The 27,756-nt window shown below is 38.9% G+C and overlaps 4 protein-coding genes across 8 annotated transcripts; 1 reads left to right on the forward strand and 3 right to left on the reverse strand.

Moving 5' to 3' along the window:
- Nucleotides 1–2,793: 2,793 nt before the first annotated feature.
- Nucleotides 2,794–8,188, reverse strand: LOC309690006 (uncharacterized protein). The gene is made up of 6 exons (XM_082506808.1): nt 8,005–8,188; nt 5,827–5,906; nt 5,024–5,173; nt 4,656–4,793; nt 4,411–4,536; nt 2,794–3,925 (listed from the first exon to the last, which is right to left on the reverse strand). Exons 2-6 carry the CDS (start codon nt 5,904–5,906, stop codon nt 3,835–3,837), a joined length of 585 nt encoding a protein of 194 aa, XP_082362934.1. The 5' UTR covers nt 8,005–8,188; the 3' UTR covers nt 2,794–3,834.
- A 490-nt stretch (nt 8,189–8,678) lies between these two features.
- msgn1 (mesogenin 1) lies at nt 8,679–9,107 on the reverse strand (the record flags this gene model as incomplete). Its single annotated transcript, XM_082506458.1, has 1 exon — nt 8,679–9,107. The coding sequence occupies one exon, from the start codon at nt 9,105–9,107 to the stop codon at nt 8,679–8,681; it is 429 nt and encodes a 142-aa protein (XP_082362584.1).
- Nucleotides 9,108–9,115: 8 nt separating this feature from the next.
- Nucleotides 9,116–17,822, reverse strand: gen1 (GEN1 Holliday junction 5' flap endonuclease). 3 transcript variants are annotated; one of them, XM_082506793.1, is made up of 14 exons: nt 17,324–17,822; nt 17,039–17,237; nt 16,227–16,403; nt 15,973–16,083; nt 15,808–15,881; nt 15,627–15,712; nt 15,327–15,477; nt 15,208–15,244; nt 15,041–15,121; nt 14,829–14,959; nt 14,665–14,726; nt 12,646–12,795; nt 11,707–12,260; nt 9,116–9,932 (listed from the first exon to the last, which is right to left on the reverse strand). In XM_082506793.1, the coding sequence occupies exons 1-14, from the start codon at nt 17,482–17,484 to the stop codon at nt 9,705–9,707; spliced, it is 2,202 nt and encodes a 733-aa protein (XP_082362919.1). In that variant the 5' UTR covers nt 17,485–17,822; the 3' UTR covers nt 9,116–9,704. The 3 variants fall into 3 exon arrangements, with proteins under 3 accessions (XP_082362919.1, XP_082362918.1, XP_082362917.1); XM_082506792.1 differs by having other exon boundaries at nt 9,830–9,932; nt 10,966–12,260; XM_082506791.1 differs by lacking the exon at nt 9,116–9,932 and having other exon boundaries at nt 9,984–12,260.
- Nucleotides 17,823–17,894: 72 nt separating this feature from the next.
- ppil6 (peptidylprolyl isomerase (cyclophilin)-like 6) lies at nt 17,895–27,467 on the forward strand. Of its 3 annotated transcripts, XM_082506800.1 has the most exons (9): nt 17,910–17,991; nt 18,070–18,165; nt 21,612–21,800; nt 23,128–23,190; nt 23,357–23,504; nt 23,698–23,757; nt 24,693–24,828; nt 24,929–24,997; nt 25,374–27,467. In XM_082506800.1, exons 1-9 carry the CDS (start codon nt 17,914–17,916, stop codon nt 25,402–25,404), a joined length of 870 nt encoding a protein of 289 aa, XP_082362926.1. In that variant the 5' UTR covers nt 17,910–17,913; the 3' UTR covers nt 25,405–27,467. The 3 variants fall into 3 exon arrangements, with proteins under 3 accessions (XP_082362927.1, XP_082362926.1, XP_082362925.1); XM_082506801.1 differs by having other exon boundaries at nt 17,895–17,940; nt 24,929–27,467; XM_082506799.1 differs by having other exon boundaries at nt 24,929–27,467.
- Nucleotides 27,468–27,756: the final 289 nt, after the last annotated feature.

A 27,756-nucleotide genomic window follows, 5' to 3' on the forward strand; every position in this document is an offset into this window, starting at 1 on the left:
TACGTGCAGATACAAGACCAGCACACACGAGACCTTTGCTTTGTACATTTATTGATTAAAACAGTATACATCAAATCACAAAACAGCGTATACAGCATAGTCATTCTGATGATTGGCACCTCATTTTATTTTACGTGTATTCATCGTATGGTTACCTTCAAAAGGACAAAGTGGAGGTGTTTAATCGTTTCTTTATGTTGTAGAGGAGTTAAGTGTCAACTAATTCAAGTTCACTGGAGGGATCTTTTTTGCTTGCTAGTTTTGTTGGCCTTTTCATTTTGAAATCTATCCTGTCTGTTAAAACCTGGCCTCACAGGAATCTCAATCATTTAGCAAGCACTCAAGTAGGTTCAGACAGGCTTTATCAAATCCTAGATGAATTTCAGCTAATCGAACTATTGCATCTATACCTTCCTGAAACCATTTTTGTATGCTGTTTAAAAAAAAAAAAGAAGTCTAAATACTTAAGTATGATTGCCAGTAGCTTATACTGCTTCTAATGGCTCTAATCACTGAATGTTTCTTGAAATATAGTCCCTTAAATGTAAACAGTGGATGATAGTGACTTAGAAAGTGATGCAACAGTGGTGAGAAAGTCCTGTAAATCTGTAAATGTAGCATCCTCCAGCTACCACTGGTTCAGTTTACACAACAACAGTGCTTAAAGTTTTTTCACCACCACAGCTGTCCTAAATTAACAGTGCTGATAGTTACCAAAATCTCTGTTTCTCTACTGGATAATCATCAAAATCATATTTTAAATGCTGAACTATAATTTGTTTAATTAAATTATTTTATTTAATTTCTGACTTCTTATAAATCCTGTGTGAAAATGTGGCTGAAATTTGGGTATAAAAACACTGTTATATAAATAATATAATTTTTAGTTTGAAATAAGTTTTTGACAAATTTCTAAAAAAAAAAAAATTAATTTTGTTTTTAATGATAGGTGGTCTGATAAATTATCTGTTGTAGCTAAATTACCAAGAAGCTAAATTAAAGTGCTGTGTGCAGATAAAAAAAAAATAGATCTTTAATTCTACCACTTTAGAATTTGTTATAATATAAACCACTGATAAATTCTATAAATTATATTCCAACTATAAATGAACTAAAATGGCTTTTTGTTGGTCAAAAAGATAAAAAGTCTGACAGCCTTCCTCTGTGACCCAGCAGGGGGAAAAATGTTGTGCTGAACACTGAAGAGTGTAAAATGTCTACTGGCCTCCTGAACCAAAGCATTGTTAATCTGTGGGTCGTTCCATCGCTTCTCAGTACATAGTCTAACCTGTGATATCAGCACGAATGTTACCGTTACAGCTAACAGGGGCTTCACGTGTCCAATAAGGTGTGGAAGTGAGCTAGAATGCACCATCCACATTAGCCTGGAAGTAGTTAAATGAAACATCTCGATTTCCTGAGTAGAAGACTACGCGCTATATATCAAGCATGCCATTTTCCCCATCACGGTACAGATGCACCTCCAAACCCACAAATCCTCTAAAATCTCACCACTCCCCAGTATGACTCTGACGTTGCTCCACCTTGAGGTCCTGAAAGAGAGAATCTCCTTGTTTTGGAGAGGAAGGGGTTTAGGGATTAAGACACAAGAGGAGGCTCACCTTTTCAAGTGATGTGCCGAACCTCAGGTGTCACGCCGCTGGTGAAGGAGGGGAGAGATGTGAGGGAGGGCCTGGGTTCCTTGGGGCCCGGGAGGTTAACTGTACTGTGTGGCCCCCCCCCCTTCAGGAGACAACAACAGTTAGTCTGTTATAATCAACTAAAGGGAGAAACTGGGACTTCAGAGGCTGATGTAGCAAAATGTAGTCAAAAATGTTGAAGAAATGGAAAAAGACAGGAAGAGAAAGGGGGCAGGATGCAACACCTGGCTGTGGCTATTTACTTATCACCTCTCCTTGCACGTGTACCTATATTCAAGCAACGTGTGGTTCACAGAATAAAGTCCTTGTTTATCTAGAAAAAATTATTTTCTTCAGATGGTTGCACCTTTGCTTTTAGCTTTAAAAATTCAGCTGGCCTTAATCACCACACTACGGATAAACTGTAAAACCGAAGACCCTCTTAAGTCATTATATCCCAATTTGAGCAAATGTGTGCACATTGTAAACCCACATCTATTGTTATTATTATTTTTATTAAATATAAAAAGGTGGAACTATTTCATGCATGCAAGCAATTAGATTTGAAATTATACAAGAGTACAGGAGATAAGATAAATAGATTTGACTGAAAAAAACAAAACAAACTCTAGAAGGTTTTCCGAGCCAGCTGTCCCCTTTGAAACGGGGTCAGCATCTTTTAGAAACAGAATAAATAAGTTATAATTCTTGGTCATATCAGAGTGTCTGTTCAGATGATGTCCTCCTTTTAGACATGCTACCACTCATTTTAAACTGAGAGATGTCTTGTATGTGGAGCGGCTCCGTGTCCTCCAATCAATTTTACACTGGTAGCTACAAGGCCGTAAACCTTTACTATAAGTACAATTCATTGTTTAGTTTTACATTTTTTAAGCCATAAATTAATTGAAGCCCTCAGTCTACAGAATTCAGTGAGATCTAAAGTGAACATCAAGATTTCCTGGTCCTCCAGATAGTAAAAACTAAAGCAAAACTATTAATTACACGAATCAAATGTTCACTTTAAAGTATCACATAAATAAATGTAAGCTCACACTTACAATGCAGTTCATACTGTTTCACAGAGACGTTGTAGTCGGTAATAACAACTCTCAGACTTGTTTGTGAACAAATAAAAAAAGAAGAAGTTGAGTTTATTTTTTTTGTTGTTTTATTATTTTGTTCTTTCACGTCTATCTCTTGACGGTTCCCAAAACACATTCACAGTTTCACAAGTTATGTTAATTACAATGAATATAAAATAGTAACACTTAAAAAAAAACACAGTAAAGAGTAACTTCTTATCATTAACTGGAGCAAATATGAATGGAATTTGCTCTAATAAGAAACCTGGTATATATGTGTGTGTGTATATATATATATATATATATATATATCTATATATCAGTATGCTATTCATTTATAATGCTTTTTTGTCATCACACAATAGATCGCTGGAGACAAACATGAATGTTCCAAACAGCAATACTCATAACTTAAAATACCTGCACATTAAAAGATATATAATATGAAATTAAATACTCATTAATACTCGACAAGCTGGATAAAGACTTGTAAAACGTGTCAAACAATAATTAGTGCACTGTTTAGTGAGGTTATGAATACATAACCATATCCATGTAGCATGAGGAAAGATTAGGGAGGTCCAAGGTGGACCAAACTAATAAACAGTAGTGTTTGAGGGCTGCTGTGCACTCCTTCCCCTCCCTTTTAAAATTTTCCCCTCTACCCCCACCTTCAGAAATACAGTGTCACCCCATTTGTTAACCTTTATTCATTAGGGGTCAGGAAAAAGGCTCACAGGGCGACTGTAACAAGAAACACAGAACATTTAATTTTGGAGAACAAACTCGTTTTAACAACTTCTGTTAAAATACGAACAGTATTTATAGGTAACAGAACTTGGGAATCCCTTTACATTATTCGGTTATAAATCGTTTTTAATTCGTCCTCAGTTGCCCTTTAGTCATTTTCACATTTTTCTCTTTGCCAGTGGACAATACCAACAACCAAACATGTCGGCACAGAGTATTTCTTGAGATACTCAAAAGATAACTCAGACTTTTATTTTTTTTTATAAACACATCATTCGGGGGCATTTCATTCACTGCACGACTACAGGGCCTCTTCTACATTAACAGCTGCTTAGTTATAGTTTTTAGAGCAGGCTGTATTAAAAGCGTCGGCCACCAGGGGGGCCTGGCCACCTCTGGCCTCTGCCAGGTGGGGGGTGAGGCGGAGGAGAGACCGGTCCATTGTGGTAGCTGTGTAAAAGGATAAAATCACACATTGGATTCTTGGCTTTGGCCAATAGGGGGCACACTCTGATAAGAGCAGCCATCTGAACGACTCTAGTTTAAGGCGGGGGAACTGAGATCCCCTCTGCTCTGCACCTTTGAACTTGCAAAATACAGCTTCATGTTTCATGCACTATTTAAGAGTTTAGCTTAAAAAAATAACTTCACTTTACATTTGCTACAGTAGAAAACTATTAAAGCAAAAATGCTTCTTTTTGACACAGAGCTATCAAAAAATTGAAAAGAATTTAACTATAAGCAGGCTGAAGAGAAAGGGACAGAAAAGACTGTGCATTAGTGTCACAAACCTCTGTGCTTTTGCTGCATCTCAGATCTCAAAGACAAACTCTCAGATTCTCTAAATTTAACAATCTGGTTACCGTGCACACAAAGCACAGAGATTTGTGACATTTTAAGCTTAAGCATGATATGAATATTAAAACACCGCTTACCCTCGTGGGCCTCGCGGACGGAAGGGGCGCGGAGGTCCAGGGGGTGGCATGCCACGGCCTCGAGGGTGTGGCGGACGCCCTCTGAAACCAGGATGACCTGGAGGAGGGGGTGGAGGGGGTCCATGCCTGTAGAGGAAGAACATTTTCAGGCAGTAAGGAATAAGACATTTGAAAGTGACAGGTCAGCTCTAGCTATGTGCTTTGTGGGTGTCTGTGCATGTTATGTGCCTGAATGAGGCGTTTACCTGGGCATGGGTGGAAAGGGGCCTCTGAGGTGCATAGGAGGAGGTGGGGGAGGGGGAAGAGGAGGGCCCATGCCCATAGGTCCAGCCCTACCTCGAGGACCTCTGAGGTCAGGGTAAGGACGCATCCTCCCCATTCCTCTGCAAGGGAAGAAGGTGCAGCATAATTTATCTAAATTGACACATGTAATGGATCAAAAGTTAAGTATGTAAAATGCATCTAAATACAGAAATACTCAGTAGTGGCTGTCTATAAGCATTTCCTTTTTATGTTTACCAACTGAAAATATGTGTTTAGAAACTAACCAAGTTATAAAACTTACATATTACAGAATATCAACACTGTGCGTGTCAGACATCAATAAAAGTACCTCATGGGCCCAAATCCATTCATGGCTCCATCCTTTACTCGACCCCTTCCAGGTCCTGGTGGCCCAAAGCCTTTCATCATGCCCCGCCCACCACGCATGCCACCTCTACTCATACGCCCCCCTCGCCCACGGCCTTTGGCCCCACGACCCCTGAAGGAAAATAACAAAGGGAAAACTGACACTGTCCTTCTAGTTCAGGTTCAGTCTTGTTAAGCTGTAACAAAAAAATAAAATAAAATAAAAAAAAAACACTGACGCACTTTAAATTTTTTATATCTAATCTTGCATAAAACCACAAGAATTGTCATGTTGTCAAATAGTAAGGCATTTAGACTACATAAATAGATATGGGTGTGAAGAGATGCATCTTTAAATCATTATAAAGGAAATCTGCAGGACCTGATTAAGTATTAGTAGAAAACTACTACATTAATTACTGTGACTTGCTGTGGTGAAATTAAAAATCTGCTGGAGATCAAAGAACAAGAAAAACACGTATGCATCCATTAAAATTTACAACAGAGTCCAGGTTGAAGATTTACTGTGAAATCTATAACAATCATTTAACACCAGGCTAAAAAAAAAGTTAAGCTTTTACAGATTATATCTGTGACACAGTACGACCTCTCTCAGTTACTGCCACTATAGGACAAAACAGTAAGCTATTAATAGCATGACCTTGCCATGACAGTTTCCTATAGACATATCTGAAAGATGAAGCAGGAAAAAAAAAGACCTAAACTCGAATAACCGGCATGTGTACACAAATGAAACAGAAGACTGTAACAGACAGCAGGACAGACCTGGATTTGAGTTGGATTACATGTTTCTCTGAGTCATCCATGGAAGTTTCTGTGACTCTCTCTTCTGTGTCCGTGTCCATCTGAAACAATCCCAAGTCAATAGTTATGTGCAGAAGATCAGCAGTAATAAGCACTAGATTCATACTTGTACCTGTACAAAACATAATGATATAGATATAGACAATGAACACCATCATGAACAGAAGAGCTGCGTTCAAACATACTATTTTTTAAGTGTTTATTATGTAATGCTGGAAACTGCACTGCAATGTCTTTGATTTGTATTCTAATATACTGAGAGGCACTTCATTTTCTGCATTCTGGTGATTTTTTTGCACTAATTTGTATGTTGTCTGCATAAATTACACAGGAAATGCCTTTAATCAATTTATTTCTTCAAGACTAATAAAACAGAACAATAAAGCACTAGAAGATAACTGTATATATATGAAGTGATATAACGCAGTCAGGCTCCCTGGTATTCTGTTTCACTTTTAAATGATTACTCTCCACTTTCCTCGTGTTTGTGTGCTGCTGAATCAGCACAAATACAGGCAGGATTTACTCGCCTATCCTTCCTTTGGATTGCTCTGTTCCAGTTTTGAGTCTGTGTGTAATTGCCTGGCAAGTTTGTGTAATTGCGTTTTATTAACAGGCTGATTAAATACTCATATGGCACCTCTTCAGCTCTCTTAAAAATTAAATCACGTCATACATTTTTATATCCTGGACTTTAATAGCTTAAATATATTTCAACAAGACATCTGCTCATGTTTTCTCATTCTAAAGGATCAGCCTGCTGAAAGCTAAAAGATCTAACGCATTACCTTAAGATTAGTTAACCACTACCAACCCCGGGTTATAAACAATAGGCTCAAAACCTCCAAACAGGAGTAATTACAGTCCTGTGTTATTTTTATTTTTGGAGGAGGGTGGGGGCTATCAAAAAGATCAGAATACATCAGAAGAGATCAGAATTTACTATGATACAAAGGCAATCTTGTTACACAGAAATTCTATAATAAAGATGTGCACCAAAACCTCCTCATGGTTGCTGGGTGGATAAAACTTAACCACACTGACAAAGACTAACACCGAGGACATGTCCCGTTTAATTTACCTGTATTTTTTACTTCATTAGTCTTACATAATAAAAACAAAACGGAACATATTTTTACATTTTTCTTTAAGTCTAGTTAATATTATTACCCTTTCTCTTAACTTTATTTTGTCACACCCACTTTTAGTCAATGCAATAAATTTGATCACTGAATAATTTTATGCCTAATAAAGTCTACAGCTAAATCTCCCGAGAGTTATTTCCATTAGTTTATTATCCTCATTTTGCAATAATGAGGGATGAGTCGCTCATTCTACACCCACCTAAACATCCATTTAAGCCAGGATGTAGACGGAAAGTACACTGTTCTGCTTATAATTTATTATATAGAGAGATTTGTATGTAACAGGTCCAATGGCTGAGCCACACACTTAAAATGTTTAATGGCTATGAACATGGCATGAAGCACACTCGTTCATACGTACATTTTACAGTGATATTTTGAAGACAGAAAGCCTGCAAAGCCAAAGGCACGTCGAGCGTCATGGAAACAATTTTATCCCGATCCTAGGAGGCGGCTGAGGTTGTGTGAGCTTTTAAATATCAAGCTAGCAGCAGCGGCAGAGGGGGTTGGGGACGACCTGTGCGACAAATACAGTTCGAGCCTCTAATAATACTTCTTAATACCTCTCATGAATAGTAGCAAATAGTGAGCCCAGCCGGCTAAAATATACACGTAAAGCGATAAAGGGCCCCGTCTAATTCCTGGAACTTCCAGGGCAGGTATGACAGAATTACGCTATGTTGCAAATTTTTTAAAGAACAGTCTAATATAAACAAATTTCAAAGACACATTTAATGATATTTTCCTAATTGAAAATATAAACAGAATAAACTTCAGTGACAAGCGTGGGATTAAGTAAAACGTTAGTCATCCAAGAAAGGGGCGTTTCTGTAGATTTTTTTTTACGCTTCTGGAATGACTTACTTCAAATCGGTGACGCCGGTGAGGTAGATTAAAAAAATGATACGGTTTTTGTGATTCCTTAAAAAAAAAAGAAAAAAAAAAGAAAAATAAAAAATATAGATATATACAAAATTTCTAGCAACTCTCGTACCTTCGATGGGCTTTGAAATGGCGGCTTAAACAGACATCCCAGGTTGGGATTTCTTTGTGAAGAGACGCTCGCTTTCAAAGTCACGCCCACAAGGAATAAATGTTTAAACTTGATTGGTTCATTGGTACCGTCATTTAGGCCAAGGTTCGCTTTCTGGGATTCTGATTGGTTGACTCGGCTAACGTGCTTCCAATGGTCTCCAGCCTTGAAAGCGGTTCAGTAATTAAACGGGCCACACGTTCAACACATTACACACGTTTATTGAAGATTGAGGGGAAAAGCATGACTGTAGAACTCATTTGGATTAAAACAGCCGATGAATGCAGAACATTTAGCAGAATACAAATCGACCTGTTTTAGTATTTGAGAAAAATACAAAATTCACACAGCAAAACGTTACCAATTCTCTTAAATTCTAAAAAATATAAAAACAGGAGGGTAAAAGTATGAATCAAGTACGACGACTCTTCTCCAAATTATGTCAACATAAACACTGAGTTCATAATTCCAACAAAAGTATGCCTCATATACAGAAAATATCTGGCAAGTGCAAGTAAAGTAAACAATATGTACATTATAACTGTTAAAAGAAATAAGAGGAAAGTATTAAAATGAGTATTAAACAGATAAGGAAACTAAACGAAATGTCCAAATACGGTCCATTTTCAGTGCATTTACGTGCGACTCAGGAGGTCTGCAAGCTTGTTGATGTATTCAATGGTGTATTTGAGCGTCTGTATCTTGGTCAGGGGCTGCCCTCTTTTGCTGTAGTCCGGCGGCAGGTAGTCCCGAAGCTGGTGCAAAGCCTCTGCGAGGCTCCTCATCCGCATCTTCTCCCGCTCGCTGGCCTTCATGCGTCTTTTGGTGGACATCTTTGGCTTGCCTTGCCTTTGCGCCGGTGGTGCAGTCACTTCTCGGCTCGTGAAGGTGAAGTCTTTGATCTCCCGATGCTGGCTGGAGTAGCACATCTCCGGTGAAGAGCACACTGACTCTCTCTGTGACTCAGGTGAAGTGGGCTGAGGTGACTCTTGGTTTTCTCCAAAGGCGCTCTCATGGCACTTCCACTCAGACAATATTTCAGCTGTAACCACATCCAGGTTCATGTTGGATATCCAGGCGACCAAGCAGCGACGGATGGCATTCAGGGTTTCGGCAGGGAGAGTGTGTGAAAGTGATTTGGCCAAAGTGGTTTTATACAGAAGCTGATCTCCGGAGGTTTAAAGGTTCACAGCTGTAGCGACAAAAGTTCAAAGAAACTCGCAAGTGCCAAAATGCGACCTTCCCGGAGGACATGGTTCGTTAGTCTATCACTGGGGTGTGAATAAGGCTAAATAGAGGGATAATGTGATAGAAAGAAAAATAATTAGATTCCTTTACACTTTAAAGTCTCCCTGACGACAATTATCAGTTTGATGTGATTTGTCTAATGAAGGATGCTGCTTCACCTGGGATCTTCACGCTTCTCAGGCAAAGCAAGCCTGCTTGTGTCTTCAGCGTGGACGTTAACATAAATAAATAAAGACCAGAACTTTGGAAAAAGATAAACTTGCAGAGCCAAACTCTTTATCCTGTCTGGAAATTCCTAAAAGTGACTGTCCTTGTACTTCAACCTCCTTTAAATGTGTACAAATCCCACTAACTCTACTTTACCACACCAACTGGACATGAAAAACTAATATTTTATGTCCTAAGCTTTTGTTCTAATAATAATATAAAACAAATAAGATTAAAGAGCCAGTGTTATAGGACAGAGTTGTTATTTGGGCAGAGGATGCAGCTGTCACCAAGCTCCTGCCAGACCTTTCATGTCTGAAAAGGTGTGAGGCCTCACTCAGGATCAAGGGGACCAACTCTGGTGGGTTGTAAAAATCCAATGGCTCAGCCTCCTCCATGCCTCCTGTCAGCTGCAGGGTCTCCTCCCTGCAGCTCTGTCAAACAGCGGTGGGAGAAAATGAGCACATGTGGTGCCATCAGTGAGTATTTAACACTCTGCATATCCAAAACCTCCTTCTGGTGCATTAAAATTAAACCTCATTTTTCATTAGTATTAAATATGTTAAACTTTATTTGTGCACAGTGGTCTCCTCTGTTTTAGAGAAAGCTTCATTCACAGTAAGCTTATGGCAAAATCTATTTACGTTTCTTGGTTAACAGGTTCGTATATAAAACATTAAAAGACTGAAAATGTAACTCAAAGATATTAGAATCATAATTGTGAGACAATGAAAAGCAGACATTTTTAATATTAATAATTAATATGCTCTATATTGAGTCATTTTCTCAGAGGTTTGAGTTAGTAAGGTGAAACTTTGAAATAATAACCAGTAACTGACTTAAGGATGAAAACAATGTGGGGTTTGGTTGTTTTTTTTTTGGTTTTTTTCCAATGGCGGAAACAAGCTTCCATACTTAAGTCATATTCTGTTGAGTGTTTTTAATTCATTAAAATTTCTGGTTATTATCTCAAAATTTGACCTTACTGTATCAAACATCTGAGAAAATAACATGAAATTTCAAGTTGTTATGTTGGAATTTTGAGAAAATATCCAGAAATTTGGGGATTACTATCTTAAAATTTCAGGTTATTATCACAAATTTTTGGATTATGGATGGGAAAAAATTATTATTTTTTTAGTGACAGAAAAAGTTTCTGCTGAGTGTGGTTTTACATTTATTATGGAAGCTTGTTTCTGCCACTGGAAAGTCAAAAATTTGGATTACTATCTCAAAATTTCAACTTCCTGACTCAAACGTAGAAGAAAATAACTTGAAATATCCCATTATTAATTTGAAATTTTGAGATAACCTGAAATCTTGACTTATATACTGTAAAAGGTTTTTGGATTTTTTTTTAGTGGCAACAAAAAAAACACAAGCTTCCATATCTAATATTTGAGCTTATGTTACAAGTGTTTCCAAAGTCCAGAGTAAACTTTCAGTGTTAAAAGAGCAACAGCTTACATGTTTTTGTCCTTTGTCGTGTAACCACACTGATTACTTCTGAAATTTCAGCCTCAGTCTCTCTGCCAGTGGCAGCGGACTCTCACTACAAATTACAGAGTCGTCGCTCTCTGACACGGTGATGGGTGAGGCTGGAGTGGGAAGGAACATGTTGGCACCCACATCAGCTGCTGGGACATCCTGGCAGTTGTTTTCAGTTGATACAGGTGTGCTGTTATTTTCAAAATGTTTGCTCTGAGGTTTTTGTCTTGCTAAATGAAGGCTCCGAGCAGGTTTTGCAGTTGCTTGGGTCGCTGCGTGTGAAGCAACTGGTTTCAGAGGGAAGTCTGAAACAAAGCTGCCTTTGAGTTTGTGTTTAGGTTTTGTTTTTGTCCGTCTTTGAGGTCCACACTTCTGGTTCTCCACGTCGCTGTCCTCACTGGATGAACGAACGCTCATACACACACTCTTTTTGGTGGTCTGTGGCATGCTCTCGTCCTTCTTGTCACTTGTACCTGGGTTAGAGTGGCACCTCTGTGGTGGGACAACTAATGACTGAATAGCTGTCCTGACAAATTTATATTTGTGTGGCGGCTTTTTGGAGTTGTTAAATGTGTCTTTGGCTTTACTTTGAGCCGGGGCACCTGGCTTTTCTATCTGGGTTTTTTCTGCACGTGCTTCATTTTTCTTAACAGCAGATTCTTTGCTAATCCCACTGGAAATGTGTCCACTGGGTTTTGACTTGACTGCATCATTGCATACCTGATTCACGATTTTGGCTGTATTCTTCATGAGCACCCGCTCCCTTAGAGGACACTCTGAGTAACAGAGCTCTGGAGCAGATCTGGAGTCTACTGGTTTGACATCAGGTGAGATTTTCTGCTCCGTTTTTTGACTCTCTGTTTCACTGTCTGTGGTTTTATTTAGCTCTGGACCAGTGGAGTGGCTGGTAGCTGCTTGTTGGGATGGAGAGGATGTGAAGGACAAAGCATCCCAGTCGATATCACTCAGGTGTAGCGCTTCAATTACAGCAGAGACAGAAGGTGAAGCAACTGGCTCAGAGTCAGCACGAGACAGAGGAGTATTGGGGCAATCACTCAGGCTGGAGCGATCATCTTTTCCTCTTTCATTCTGCTTATGGTTCACCGGTGTGTCCAAAATCACAACCTCTGGTTCATCTGTGCTTGCCAACGTAGGGAGCAGCTTTGGCTGTTGAGTCATAGAATTCGATGAAGAGGAACTCTGAAGAGTCATCTGAGCCAAGAGGTCTGATAAACCATCCGAGGGCTTCTCCTTTTTACTTTTTGGCTTCTTTTCTGTAAAAGAAGACATGTTATCAGAAGATTATCTGAATTAGTTTCCTGTTAATCCTAATACTTTTTCAGTGTCTGTGCCTAGTTTTCCTGCAAACTAGGAATTAAATCTAGATAGCAGTGATGATTTGTGTGTTCAAAGCTCAGTTTGTATAAAATGAAAACAGAGCCTATGAGATTGCTGAATCAAGGCCTCTGCTGTGAACCAGCTACATTTGTATGTGTCCCAGCTGCTTTAATAAACAGTGTTGAGACGCAAGTTTAAGATGCAAGTGTCCTTGATCGGGATGGCCTTGTCATAGCAGAGACATGTGCTTTAATGATGTAAAGCACATAGCTAAAATGGACTTTGTGCATTTAAAGTGGATATCATAAATCTCTGTCTTACTCTTTGTCTTGTTCTCTTCAGCCAGAGCTTTGTGTCTGAGGTAGGTCTCCACCAGCTCAGGGTAGGCCACACGAAACAGAGACTCCTCCTCCACCGTCCTCACCTCACGCTGTTCCTCTGCAGGCCGATCCTCAGGAAACACAAAATGTTCTGCAGAACAGACATCAACATCAGCTCCAACTTCTCACACTGAAGTATTTAAACTCCTCAAACTTTTCATATTTTTTGCCTTAAAAAGTGAGTAATAAATTTAAATATCTAAATGTCCATTAATGTCCTGTTCACTGATCATTGCAGTTCTCAGCACTTTTGTTCTTGTTATTAAAGCACCAGGAAGTAGAAATTTTGAGAGACAATGTCCTTGTGAAATTAAGCTATTTTTAGATTAATATGCAACTTATTTACATATTATTTACTTATTTTAAACCATGACAAAATTATCAGATGATGATACAGTTAGCTGAAAAAAAAAAAGTAGTTATGACAGTTTTTGTAGTTTTGCTTACGTACGCCACCACATTGTTTTAAATCAAACAATCAAGATGTGATTGTAGAGACGACTTTCAGCTTAAATTCAAGAGGCTGTACAAAAATCCTGTAGTGTCAGCCGCTTTTATGCACAGTTCCCTGTTTTCAGAAGTTCAAAATTAACTGAACAAATTTATCATTTAAATGATGATTGTTTTGAATACTTTGGTAAAATCCTTTGCAGTCAATGAATGGCTGTTTCCTCCCTTGAGATGCTCTGCTAGGCACCGTCTGAATATCCAATTTCTTTGCCTATTGTTCACCAACCTTTTGGGTTGCTTTTGCACTATGCTTTGGGTCATTATCGATTTGAATTGTGAAGCACTGTCTGATCCACTTTGCAGCATTTGGCCAACTCCTACATCTATCAGCAGTCACATCATCAATAAACATTTGTAAATTAGTTACACCGGCAGCCATACAAGCCCATGTCATAACATTACCTCCACCATGCTTGACAGATGATCTGATGTACTTTGGATACTTAGCCATTTTCTCTTTCTCTTCTCGTAATCCTGGTACAAGTTAATCTTGGTTTTATGTCTAATGTCTAATTTGGCCCTCTTGTTCTTGAGTGTAACTAGTGGGTTGCACGTTGTTAATGATCCCTCTATATCCATTCATGAAGGTGCCTCTTGATTGTAGACCATGTTTTGGAGTTGTTTTTCTTAGCCATGGAAATGAGTCTGTCATGATGTACTTTAGCTGTCTTCTGTGGTCTTGCAGTCCTTTTGGTGTTGCTGAGCTGATCAGTTCACTAATTATTTTTAAGACTGCACCAGATTTTAGATTTGGCCATGCCTAAATATTTTGCAAACTCTCTAATAGGTTTATTTTGCTGAGATCTTTTAGTTTGTTTTGTTTTAGTCTAATGATGGCTTTATCTGGGATAAAAACCTCTGTCACATTAAACATTTGGAGCTCCCTGGTGTGGCAACCCCTTGTGAGGAAGGAGCAGTTGGCTTCCTTCACTTACACTGGCATCTCTTTTGTGGCTCATATTGAGAGTTGCAGTGAAAAGCTAAAAAATACACGTTGAACACTTGGAATACACTCCAGATCCTTTATTTGCTTAATTTGTCGGGACGGGCCTTACCCAGCCATGAAACTGCCTGTCAGGAGGCCCGTGCATAAAAACACCTTCCTCTGATGTAGAACAATCTAAGTTAGCTGAGATTTTCTGAGGCCACTCACATCAGACGGGCTTGTTAGTTAAGGGGGCTTTAATATGACAGATTTCCCAGCTCAGAGGAGGAAGCCACTTTAGCACCTAGTGCCTGTTGTGACTGATCTGTCACCTCTGAACCCCACCTCACAGCCAGTCACTAACAGACGACTCGGTGACGAGCACCCTACACCCCAACCTCCACTAAACACAGTACTCCTGTCACTCAAATCAGCTTTTTATTCTTGAGTGTCACTTTTCTTCCCCTTCTATTGTATGCTGTGAGTAAATTATACTTTTTTCCCCATCATGGGATTTAAACTGACCTGGTGTTCTCCAGATGACTTCAAAGCAAGCAACGCCATTCCTCACTCTTGGTTTAAATATTCTTTAGCATGAAAAAAAGGTTGAAAGTTAAGGATGTAAAGCTGTTATAATAACAATATCATAAAAGTGATAACTTATCTGACATTAAAAACTGTAACACTACCGGATGGGCTCAACTTGGCAGGACATGTCTGTTCCATATTTTCGGTTCATCAGCTCAGCGTAGGTCATCAACACTAGCACCTTTTCGCTGGTGTAGTGCTTCGGCCACTCCATCTTATCATAGGCGAATTTCTAAAGACACAAAACGTAAATGTTTACACACAGCCCGCCGAACAGATGACCTTACACTTAATAATTTACAAACCCATTAACCTGGATCAGCAGCATATTCGGCTTCCTCCTCTTAAAATGTGACACAGGCTTATCTTTGGAAACCAGAAACTCACGAATGATCTGCAAGACATGGTTTAAGCATTAAAAATTACTCCAATTATTTGTCAAGTTATAATAAAAAATAAAAAAGAAAGATCAAAATGTACCTCAGTGAAAGGAAAATGCTGACTCGCCAGTGTTTTCCTGCAAATAAGAACTTGTCTGTTTAGTTAAATAGTTATTAAATAGCAGAAAATCAGCTTTGACATTCTGAATTGCCATTCACCTCCTGATGTTTGCCTCAAAAGACAAGGCCTGGCGAGTCTGTTCGTAGCGGTGCCAGTCACACGGACACTGGTAATCGAAATCCTGAGGCTGACAGAAGCGATTACTGCCGCAGAGCACACATCCGCGGGACTCGTGAGTCTTAGCTGATCCTGATAACGAAAGAATAACAGTCAGTAAGGGGTCTCAGATGCTGAAATCTCTCACATACTTGCATGTTTTGACGTGACAGTTTAAAAGGCTTTAAAATAGCCACAGGATCAGGAGTGGAGGTCAGAGTTCAAAGCAGGGCACCACTCACCAGGATGTCGACACAAGTTGCAGTGAGGAACCTTCTTTACACCTCCTTCAAACACTTCTGTGGTCTCTTCATTCCACTGGATGAACCTGTAGTTATCAGAAAGAACACGAACACAACTTTTAACTCGGGCTACTCAGAGAGAAACTGCTTAGCTACATTCACGGGTGTTTGTGTTTTCTACCTCTGTAGGAGTGTTTGTCCTTTCAGCGTCTGAATGAGCCTCAGAGCCTGCTCTTTGCCAACACCTGGTATGCCCTTATGGAAACAGGAAAGCATTCAGTAAACAAAAAGCATTGATACTACAGATTTTCCTTTAGCCAATTTCAGATTAAGGTGTCTTCACTACCTTGGGAATATAATCACAGCCAAGGAGAATGGCCAGACCGACAAGATTCTCTCTGGACAGATTTAAGTCTGTTTGCACTCGAGAAGTCTGGTAACAGTCCACCTGAGGGTCCTGCAGTATAAAATACACGTAGGTCAGTGAATGATAGCTTCAAGGCTGCAGGATTTCCAAACCATCTGTAGCGTATTTACACAAGTAACTGCATCTTATTACTCCAAAGAGGTTTTTCTTAAGATTAACTTCCACAGACATACTTTACTGTTCATGTTGAAGTTCCTGTACACAGTACGGGCTCCATACAAGAAAGCGTCTCCATCGTTAGTGATGCAGCCGTCCACCAGGCCCTGTGAGTCCAGGTAGGCACACATGGCCTCAGCCTCTCCAGCAGCTGTCACCCAAGGTACACCCAGGTAGTCCAACATCTCTGCACACTACAGAGGGAGTACAAAGAGATGTAAGGCCACTGGAGGTAACAATTACAAATGAGAAATTTATCCCAGGAGTTCAAATATTTGATTTTTATTTACAACTTAACCATGAAAAGGTAAATAAAAATATTGTTGCCTGACAAAAAAAACCACAATTTGTCATAAAATTTTCAAATAGACTTTCATATTTTCAAGTAAATTTGCCAGTTATTTCCTATAGGTGTAATATAAAAATGTTTCTGTACATGTTTATTGTTGTTTTTTCTTTATTTCTCAAAAATCTAACTTTTTTCTCAAAACTTCTAAATCTGACCTTAATTCTTGCCAGTTTGCTATTTTTGTCCTTATAACTTCATGTTGTTCCTCCAAATTTAAAAATTTCTTTGACATTTTTTTATTTTCTTCTTTTATGGAATTTATATGGTTTTCTCTAAGTTTGACCATTTTTTTCTAGTAAAATGGTGGTTTCTCATCATTGTTTTTATATTTATCATTTTACATTTTTCTCTAAACTTGACAGATCTTGCTTTTTCATCTAAATTGTACCGTCTTAAAAAAAAAATGCCGTCGTAGCAAGCTGAAAAGTGGGCAGAGATAACCACAGACGTTTTCTTTTGAGCAGGAGATTACAGACCTACCTCTCTCAGCACGGCTTTAAAGCGCCCCCTGCTGGTGCCTGTTGCAAACTTCGGAGCAGTGCTCTTCTTGAAGCCTCCATATCTTGTTTCTGTCCTCTTGTTCATGGTTTCTGCTTTAATTTTTGGAGCCTCTCCTTCCATAACAAACACGAGTTTCACCCCCATCAGTGTGAGGGACGATACCCTGAAAAATAAATTCCTGGACACAGCGTGGAGTAAGAAAAGCTTTTAAATTTATAGTTACTTGGAAGCAACAGCGCGATGAGTTTATTATGGGGACATTACCTCAGATGGGGCTTCGTGACTCTCCCCATCATTGCTTGGACGTGCTGGGCTTCGCACACCCACAAACTCAGGTCGACTGCCAGCGTCTTTCCACTCAAACTGTACAGAGGCACCGACTCACGAACCGGCTCCACGATAGACCACAAATCCTGAACGCCCATATTTACACACAATTGGATTGTAAACAATTAAAAACGGAGAAATGTATTTTAAAACCCCCAATGTTACAACAACAAAAACTGTACAGCAAGTCTGAGTTTTCGAACTGTGGCGCCATTGGGCCGCGTCCCATTTTGTTAAAGGTCTACGTACTAACACTGCCTTGTTTCTGCATTAATTGGCTTTGCTCTGAAAACAAAGTGGATGAGAGCTTTACATTTCATCTACAAGGTGATAGTCGTTATATTTATTAACAGATTAATTTAGCTTTAAATAAACAATAAATTATGAAGGACAAAGTAGCAATGAAGGAAACAGTCCACAGAGTCGGTCGAAACCCGGCGGGCTAAATAAGACGTCATATTAAAGCGCCTTCAAATCCTCGTTGCTATGGATACGAGGCACCGTTTACTGTCGCTCTCTTTTCAACCATGGACTCAAAAATACTCATTGAAATTGTGGGTGTGTTTAAAGACTGCAGTTTCCACGTTGCTAAAAGCATCGCCGAGGTAAACTAACGCTTTCTCTGGTTTAATTTCACCTAACCTTTTGACCTTTCACCCGTATTTGTCCACTCTGCTCAACAGGGACTAAAACTGCAGTTTCCTACGGCGTTTCTGGATCCAGAAATTAGGCCACTTTTTGAATTTGAGTGGCACGGGTATCTCTGCGACAAGAAGAAGGTATGTAACAAAATGTTTTTTGCTTTGTAAAAACTGGTAAAAACTAAAACTTAAACCTGCCCCTTGATAAATACTTTCCCTGATAATAATAATAATGATAATGATAATAAGATGCTAAACCAAACACTGAAATTAATTTTAAAAAATTAAAAAGAAAGTAACACTAGGCGTTCTAGATGCATAATCTTTGAGGTTATATTTGTCTTGAGCAACCAAACATTTCTTGGCTCCTTAAGCCTGATCCTGCCAGAGGTTTCTTCCTGTTACAATGGTGCTTTTCTTTCCCACTGTCGCCAAGTTCTATGTATGTGATCTGAAATGCAAGCAGATGAGGTGCTGTGGCAAAATCCTAAAAGGAGCAGCTGAAAGAAGAATGAGCTCAAAGATCAAATTCTTGGACATTTTTAATAGATTCAACTATTTTTTTCCATCTGTGCATCAAAATTGTTGATTAGTTTCTCTTAATTTCATCTTACTCATAGATAACTCAAAAGTTTGAGATAATAACCTGAAATTATTATCATACACAGCAGGCAGGATTTAACATAAGGTATTTAATGGTGGATTGAAAACAAAAGCCAAACAGAATTTGACAGGGAACACATGATGGAGGGCAACAGACATCAGAACAAGGACAAGGGAAGACTGAAGCAATACATACACAAAAACACAGACACAGAGAACACTCGGGGAAGTGGAAACAGCTGAGAAATTAGACACGGGGAGCAATGATGATCAGGGTGCATTCCAAAAGCCCTTCCTATCTCTTTTTCCTAACATCATCAAGGTCAAGAAAAGGTGGGGTAGGAGAACTGATAAGAGAAGAGCAGTGCTTTGAGAAAAAGGAAAATTAAAGCAAGATTTACTCATGTCTGCACCATGCAGAGCTGGCTTCTGATGTTACAAAGCTGCTGGAGCTACTCAAGTGGCACAAAGTCCACTTTGTGACTGAAAGTTGTAAACAGGAATATTTTTGCGGCTGGCCTTTATTGTATATGTATGTGTAGAAATTTCACTTTCTGGAGGAGAATATTTAAACAAGTCATGTAAATGTGATTCACAAAATCTGCAGCACACAATATATGGAAAAATTGCACAACATACAACACTTGGGCATGTTGTGGTTTTGATTGTTGTTATAAGTAGGGTTTATTTTTTAGGAAGGAGAGATGTTATCCAAACAAGTGCGTAATCAGTGCTTTGCATTAACGCAAAGCTGTGAGCGCAATGTCAAAGTTCTTTGTCCTTGAACTCTTCACTCAGTCCTCATACTGAGGATTCAATAATAATAACAACAACGCATTGTATTTATGGAGAGCTTTAGAAATACTTAAAGACACTTTACAAGCAATTAAATACGAAAATCACAGTATGGATAAAATAAAGCAGTTAGAAAGAAATCATAGAATTAAAACTCAAAGCATAATAAAATGTGCAATTCACTTGTATTTTTATTTTATTTTTATTCCTATTTATTCTATTTATCCCCTTCGTATATTTTATTTATATCTGTCTCTGTCTATATATATATATATATATATATATATATACATATATATATAAAATATTCTGTAACTTCTGTCGGTGCTGTGCTTTTTGGAAATCGAATTTCCCAGAGGAACCCACCCGAGGGATTAATAAAGTTCTAGCTTATCTTATCTTAAAATTAAAATGAAACAGAATAGCTAAGCTTCAAAAGATGTGTTTTAAGGCTGGCTTTAGAGATAGGGAACGACTCAATGTTGTGAATGTGGTGCGGGAGAGAGCTCCAAGGACAAGGGGCCACTTGGCGGAAAGCTCTAATGCCCAGAGTGGTCGGGCGAGGAGTAACTCCAAGTGTGAATGAGTGGCAATGTGCAGAAGGTCAGAGAGAGATGGAGGTCCGAGGTTATGGAGAAACTTGTGATCTTATGTTAAATAATGTTTTGTGTTCTTTTGCACGTTGTACAAGTCAGCTGTTCCATATAAACATATTAGAGGATTATATGGTGGAATAGTTTCTCTTCTAAAATTCCCTCTATTAATCACTTATCCCAACTGACCTGAAGTGAAAATTAATTTTGGATAATCATGAAGCCTACAATGCAATAACACACCTTGCTAACATATGCAGAACCTTAAACATTCGTAATCTTAAGCCATTCATATGAAAGCCAAAAGACATTACTATAGTTGCACTAGGTCCTCATTTACATCAAGTGTAAATACCTTGGCTGCAATACATCATGTCAGGTTTCACTCTCTGGTAGACAAAGTTTGACACATAAACGTTATCTACTATCAAAAATAAAAGAGTAAATAACATACACAAGTCAAGATTAACCCTGTGACAGACTGGCGACCTGTCCAGGGTGTACCCTGCCTCTCGCCCTATGACAGCTGGATTAGGCTCCAGTGACCCTGAAAAGAATAAGCAGAAGGGAATGGATGGATGAATGGATGAAATCAGGATTAAGACATGACGCAGCAATAAAGAAACATGGAGACACGACAAACTGGGGAGACAGAATTGGATCACAAAAGATGATAACTAAAGATTATGTGACTGAATGAGGAACACAGACTGGAAACACAGGGGAGCAAGCACTGAAAGGACAAAGGACATCAAATTACAAAATCAAAAAAACATGAGCTCGCAGAAAACTCAAAACATCCCAAAACTCAAAAAAACTGAAATACCCAGGACCATGAAACATTATTTCAGTATTATTGTTGTTATCAGGAAAATACGAGAGAGAGACAGAGAGAGAGAGAGCACTATCACAATATTATATATAATATTAACAGAAATCCGCTCTTTCTAAAAAAGGTCATTTGAATATGTTACTTGGGGTCATACCTGAGGAAAAACACATGACCTATTTTAGACTGCTTTTAAGGATATTTGTGTCTTATAAATGTGAAGCTGCATATAAAATATCAGTCTAATCCTGCCTGGAAAACTGTGTTTTTACAGGTCTCCATATCTGCTGTCGGACATCTCGACCGGACATCCAAATACTTGAAGCATCATCACTATTTTCTAATTTGAGCTCAGTATAGGCATAGTACCAGGTGCTAAGCCTCTTACAGTCTGAAGAAGGATGATAATATTTAGTAAGGGGTTAACTCAACCCGACTGCTGTCAGATAGAAATATATTGTATGGACAAATGTGACACTGACATAATTAATTAATGTGGAAAAGTTATTTGTAAATGTAGCGGAAGTTAAAATGCAGCCTTTCCTTTGAAATATAGAATTTTAGTTGTTGTTTGATGGCATCATCTGAAATGAGTGATGGTGTTATAAATAGTGGAGGTGAACGTGTGGACGACAGCAGGTTTCTGGGGGTTCTTGATGCTCTAAACCTACACAGTAAAATACTGCTGTGATTTATGACATTACAGCTATTCTGGAACGCTGAATCACAGCACGCTCATTGTTGTTCCAAACTTGTGATTCAAGGAGCTGCGTGGTGAAGTGTGGCAGTACTCCAGTAGCCTGATGTGCTTTCTGAACGGCCGTCTCCTCGGTGATGAAAAGGATCTCGCCAGCTGGGCCAAGAATACGTGGGGTTTCACTTTCACCCAGCCGCAAGCTTTGTACACAACTCTTGCTGAGGAGTACTACATCGAACACCTCCAGAAAACTGGGGCAAGTCACGCAAACACTGTCACTTAAATATCCATTATAGGTAAAAATATGTTGACCAGAGAAGTCAAATTCATTTTCCATCCATCCATTCGCTACCGCTTATCCTTTTCAGGGTCGCGGGGGGTGCTGGAGCCAATCCCAGCTGTCATAGGGCGAGAGGCGGGGTACACCCTGGACAGGTCGCCAGTCTGTCACAGGGCTAACACACAAGGACAGACAACCATTCACACTCACACCTAGTGGCAATTTGGATTATCCAATTAACCTATCCCCACAAACTGCATGTCTTTGGACAGTGGGAGGAAGCCAGAGTACCCGGAGGGAACCCATGCAGACATGGGGAGAACATGCAAACTCCACACAGAAAGACCCCGGCCTGATGTTGGAATTGAACCCAGGACCTTCTTGCTGTGCGGCAACAGTGCTAACCACCGTGCCGCCCTCAAATTCAAATTCATTTTACCATATTTAAATATTCTATTAAACATTAAAATATTAAAATATTTTTATTATTTTACAGAACCTCTGTAAAAATTCTGTAAAATAAATTTTTTTCTGCTAAAAGCAGAAATTTCTCTTGTACATAGTTGAAAAGCTGAATTTTAGTGTCATTTATTTCATTTCGTGTTCTATGTTCATGGGAGAGGTATTTATCAGTAGGAAAAGCTGTAAAAAAATACAAAAATACAGAATTTACACCCTCCTTCATGTTTCCTAAGCTCTCCAGTGTGCCAGATTGGAGTCTTTGCCAGGCCATTTCTGGCCCCCAGGCCTTGTGTTTGACAGCCCTGATATAGACAGTTTATTTACTAAATATACGGTGCTGATTTGCTCTTTGATTCCAAATACAGTAGTAAAAAAAAAAGTGGCTTATTAAGTGTATCTTTCTGATGACTGTTTAAAGTCGTGAATATGATTTGAAAACCAATTCATGTAAGATTCTTTCGAAAAATGTTGGGATGCAGCACATTTTATACCTAATCAAAATAACCAAAGGGAGCACACACTCAATATTAAAACTTTATTGTTGAAAAATGTATTTGATGACAACATCATGTTTGGGGGGGAAAAGTGCTCGAGGTGTATAAATAGTCTCGTATTCTTCTTTCAGTGTTCTAAGCTTATGTCTTTCTTTTTCACTGTTTCTTTCCTTGGGTCTCTTGAGTTTAGTCAGCTACTTTAACCTGCTTGGATTACACGCTTTATCTCTGGCAGTACTGCTCATGTCTGGTGTAACTCCATGCCTTTCCAGATATTTTGCATTGTGCATTTGAGTCCACCTCTCACTATATAAAATATTCAACATGCCTATGCTCTTTCACTGTAGCATCAGTTTGTCTTCATGGATGTTGAGATTGCGGGAGAAGCTGCGGGGAGGTTAATGTTTGAGGTGAGCCAACTTTGACACATAAGGCATAGGATCCAAACTCATTTGCATCCTGCTACTTTTCAAATGATCTTTTAAAACAGTCAGTCTAAACATTGAACTCCCGGATAAGAAAATATTTGATCATTACAGATGTGATCAGATATCATGTTTCCTCTGCTCTGCTCAGCTCTTCTCAGATATTTGTCCAAAGACATCCAAGAACTTTGAGGGTCTATGCACAGGAGAGCAAGGACTGTCACAGAGTGGCTTCCCACTCTGCTATAAAGGCTCTCTGTTTCATCGGATTGTGCCCAATGGATGGGTGCAGGGTGGAGGTACACATGTATAAAAACATCAATATAATGTGACATCATACTTAAATATAGATACAGAAAATTTCACGATCTGTGATATATTAAACACTCTCATAAATATGTTGATAAATTGTTTAGATAGTTTTAATGGATTCATTAAATGTATTCATTAAAGTCAGCAGTACAGTTGTGGCTGTACCTATAAATTTCGCAGATATTTCTCCAGAGAGGAAAGGAAATGGAGGCGAGTCAATCTACGGGCTAATGTTTGAAGGTATGCTCTACAGCGTTATGTTTAGAACATACTATATAACTACACTATTGGACTATGATGTCCATAGACAACATTGTGATATGTAGGGAGAGTAGGGAGTGAGTGGAAGAGAGACTGGAGAGGTGGAGGTACGCACTGCACAAACTAGGAATGAAAGTCTGTAGAAGCGAGACAGAACATGTGTGTTAATGAGAGAGAAATGGGTGGAAAATGGATATGTAAGGAGCAGAGGTAGTGAAGGTGAATAGGTTTAATTGCCTGGGGTTAACCATTCAAAGCAACAAGAGAGGTGAAGAAGACAGTGCTGGCAGGGTAGAGTGGGTGGAGACGAATGTCGGGGGTGTTTGTGACAGAAGGAGAGCAGCGAGAGTGAAAGAGAATGTGTAGGAGATGGTAGTGAGAGCTGCTATGATGCATTGTTTGGAGACAATGCCACTAACAGACAAGAGGCCGAGCAGGAGGTGGCAGAGTTGAAGATATTAAAATTTGCACTAGGAGTGACCAGAAGGGAGATGATTAAAAATGAGTATATTAGAGGGAGAGCTCAGGTTGAACAGTTTGGAGACAAAGTTAGAGAGGCAAGGCTGAGATGGTTTGGACTTGTGCAGAGAAGGGATAGTGGATATACTGGACAAAGAATGTTGAATATGGAGCTGCCAGGCAGGAGGAAAAGAGGAGGAGGTTCATGGACGACAGAAGATATTAAACAAAAAGCTAAAGTTCTATATTTCAAAGGGATGGCTGCACTTTAACATCTACTATATTTACAAATAACTTTCCACATGAATGGTGTCAGATATTTAGGCGATAGCGTGTGATCCACTGAAGTGATCCTTAAAGAAAAAGAAGAAGAAAAAGAAGAAGCCATCATTGATTTACTTGTGCTTCCTCTATAAATGTTCACCTGAACTTGCACGTGCCTGCCCCTCTTTTAGATGAGAATTTTGTCATTTCACACACTAAGCGCGGCATCCTGGGAATGGCTAATAAAGGTGCCCACAGCAATGGATCCCAGTTCTACATCACCCTACAGCCAACGCCATGGATGGATAAGACCTATGTTGCCTTTGGGTTGGTGTATCTGATTTTAGCTGAAAGACATCTTTTTAATTCCCACAGCTCTCACGTAGCTTCAAAAGGGAAGTTAAATCTCTTTTCTTCTCTTTTGCAGTCAAGTCGTTGAGGGTCTCGATGTCCTGAGGAGGTTAGAAGAAGCTTCAACTTGCAATGAAAGACCCAAGTATGAGTGTAGAATTACAGCCTGTGGAGTGCTTAAACCAGAGCTCATAAGCTTTAATCATTGATACATTTTTAAGCATTTTTTCCTCAGTTTTTGAATCAGTAAAATAAACGTGGTATGCATGTTTTCTTTTCCTTTTTTGTTAAATAAAAGCTTCACATTTGCATTTTGATTTTTTTTTTAAACTGCATTTTTAAGTCAATAAGCTGTTTCATTCTTTTTGATGAATTAGACACCATCCGCTATGTGCACGTTTGACAGATGTAAAGTTGATAAACTTGTTATGGGGCTTTTATTGTAATATTTATTCGTCTTCTTAGTTCATCTTCTATACAAGTAAAACCTGTGAAATTTGCTTTTTTATTGATGTGTACAGAAACTTTTACTGTGAGAGGGATCTTCACTAAAAACCCAAATACGTCTACTGGACAGAGAGAGCAGCGTAATGGCAAAAAAACAAATGAGCTTTTACTTATGCTTAAAGGAAGTTGGGAAAATGTCATACAATTAAAGTATGAGAAGTACAGTTTATCTATTCTTCTCAATAGCCATCCTCTTCATCACTTTCTACAAGGACTGACAGAGGATGGCTTTTCTTCCTCATACCACGAGCACTGCATTTTTACCTTTGGAGATCCTTTTTGTATTATATTGAGCTTTTAACATGGCAACATTTTTTAAGATTCTATTGGCCTCCTTTATTTCATTTAATTTCTTTCTGATTAATTTTAATTAGATGCTTTTTGTAAATCCTAACTTTTGGCATAAATTGAAGTGATCCTGGGTCATTGACTGAGCATTTTCTGTTTTTTGGAGTCTTAAGTTATTTTGATCTTTAACTATGTTCAGTTTGATACTTAGTTTAGCTTTTTGTTCTAGTTACTGTTATGGTACTGCTTTCACTTTACCCTACTACCCCTTTGTTCCTCATGGATAGTCTAGTCTCCCTCAGTGAATCCCTGTTTCATTACTTTCTGTGTTATTTTGTTAGTTGTGTCCTTTAGTTTACATCTCCATGTCTCGTTATTAGATTTAGGTCACTCCTCTGTAATTCCAAAAGTGTCTCCACTCTGCCCTCATAACCTCTTGAGTGTTTATACCCTCAGTTTGTTTTGTCATACTGTGGTTAGTGTTGTTACTGCTGTTTCTTGATATCTTCCCAGGCTTTTTTCTCTGTTCCAGTGAACTTTGTTTTTATCTGTTTTTTGGATTGTTCCATTTGCACCTCCAACAGAGGTTCTTTATTTTGATCATTGCTTGCTTTTGGGGTCCTCATACAGCATTACCTACTGATGACATGGTATATCTTGACTCATTTCACTGTTTTGCTGATGATTTGCAGATTTATCTACCTTTAAAAGCAGGGTCAGACCATCCTCAGCTCCTATTACGCTGCCTTGATGACGTCAAACAGTGGTTGTCATTAAATTATTTAAAGCTAAATGAAAATAAAACTGAAGTTGTCATTTTTGGCAACTTTAATCACATCGATAGCACTCTGGGCCCCCTTTCCTCCTATTGTAAAACACATGTAAAAAACCTCAGTGTCTACATTGATGGTCCTTTTAAATTGAATAAGCAGGTGAGTGCAGTAGTTCAGTCCTGCTTCTTTCAGTTAAGACAGCTAGCCAAGGTAAAGCCATACCTCCCGGCTAACGTCTTTGAACGTGTTATTCACCTTTTCCTTACTTGCAGATTGGATTACTACAATTCATTGTATTATGGTCTAGACCAGGCCACCATCCATCGTCTTCAGATGGTCCAAAATGCAGCTGCTCGCCTGCTAACTGGTACCAAACGGAGAGAGCATATAACCCCAGTTTTAGCTTCTTTACACTGGCTTCCTGTCTCCTACTGGATCCAATTTAAACTTTTCCTTTTTGTTTTTAAGTCACTTAATGCCTGAGCTCCTCCTTACCTGTCTGAGCTCCTCTCTGCTTATGCTCCAGGAAAAACCACGAGGTCTAGCTCAAAATTAATGCTGTCCATCCCACAGACTTATCTCAAATCTCGTGGTGATAGAGCCTTCTGTGTGGCAGGTCCCAGATTTTGGAATAGTCTCCCCTTAAATATTAGATCTGCACAAACACTTGAGCAATTTAAATCACTACTAAAGACACATTTTTATGCCCTGGCTTTTAACACACCATGACCCAAGCATTCTGGTCATATTTTAAATCGTTTTAATTATTGTTTTAATTCTTTTATTGTCCTATTATTGTTTTATATAGTTATTATTGTATTACATTGTTGCTTTTTAATGCCATTTTTATATTGTTAAGCACTTTGTGCAGCATCGGCTGTTTGAAATGTGCTATATAAATAAACTTGACCTTGACCTCCCATTGCCAAACCTTTGCCCTGCATACTTCGTGTGTTTAGGTAAGATATATAAAAATGTCTGACCACACTGACAATCTTTACCCCACATTTGGTTGTTGACATCTGGTCAGCATATCCGCAATGAATATGGGCATTGTATTCTTGGTAGAGACCCGCATCATCAGGATGGAAATGCTTGACTCAGAACAACGATTCATTGATTTGCAGCGACCCTTTCTCCCTGACATGGCAAGTGCAACCAAACCAAGCCACAAAATAGCTCCACAAAGCAAAACAGAGCCACAGGGTCAACACCCTGTCGGGATAAAAAGTTCAGGCTTGTCCTAAATCTGTCAACAAACTCAATATAATATTACTCACATGTAAGCTTTCCTTCATTGTCAGAGTTAAATATGTTAAATTTTTAATTGGGAGGG

This window comes from Aulonocara stuartgranti (genome assembly GCF_965226115.1).
Source record: "Aulonocara stuartgranti genome assembly, chromosome: 15".
NCBI lineage: Eukaryota > Metazoa > Chordata > Actinopteri > Cichliformes > Cichlidae > Aulonocara > Aulonocara stuartgranti.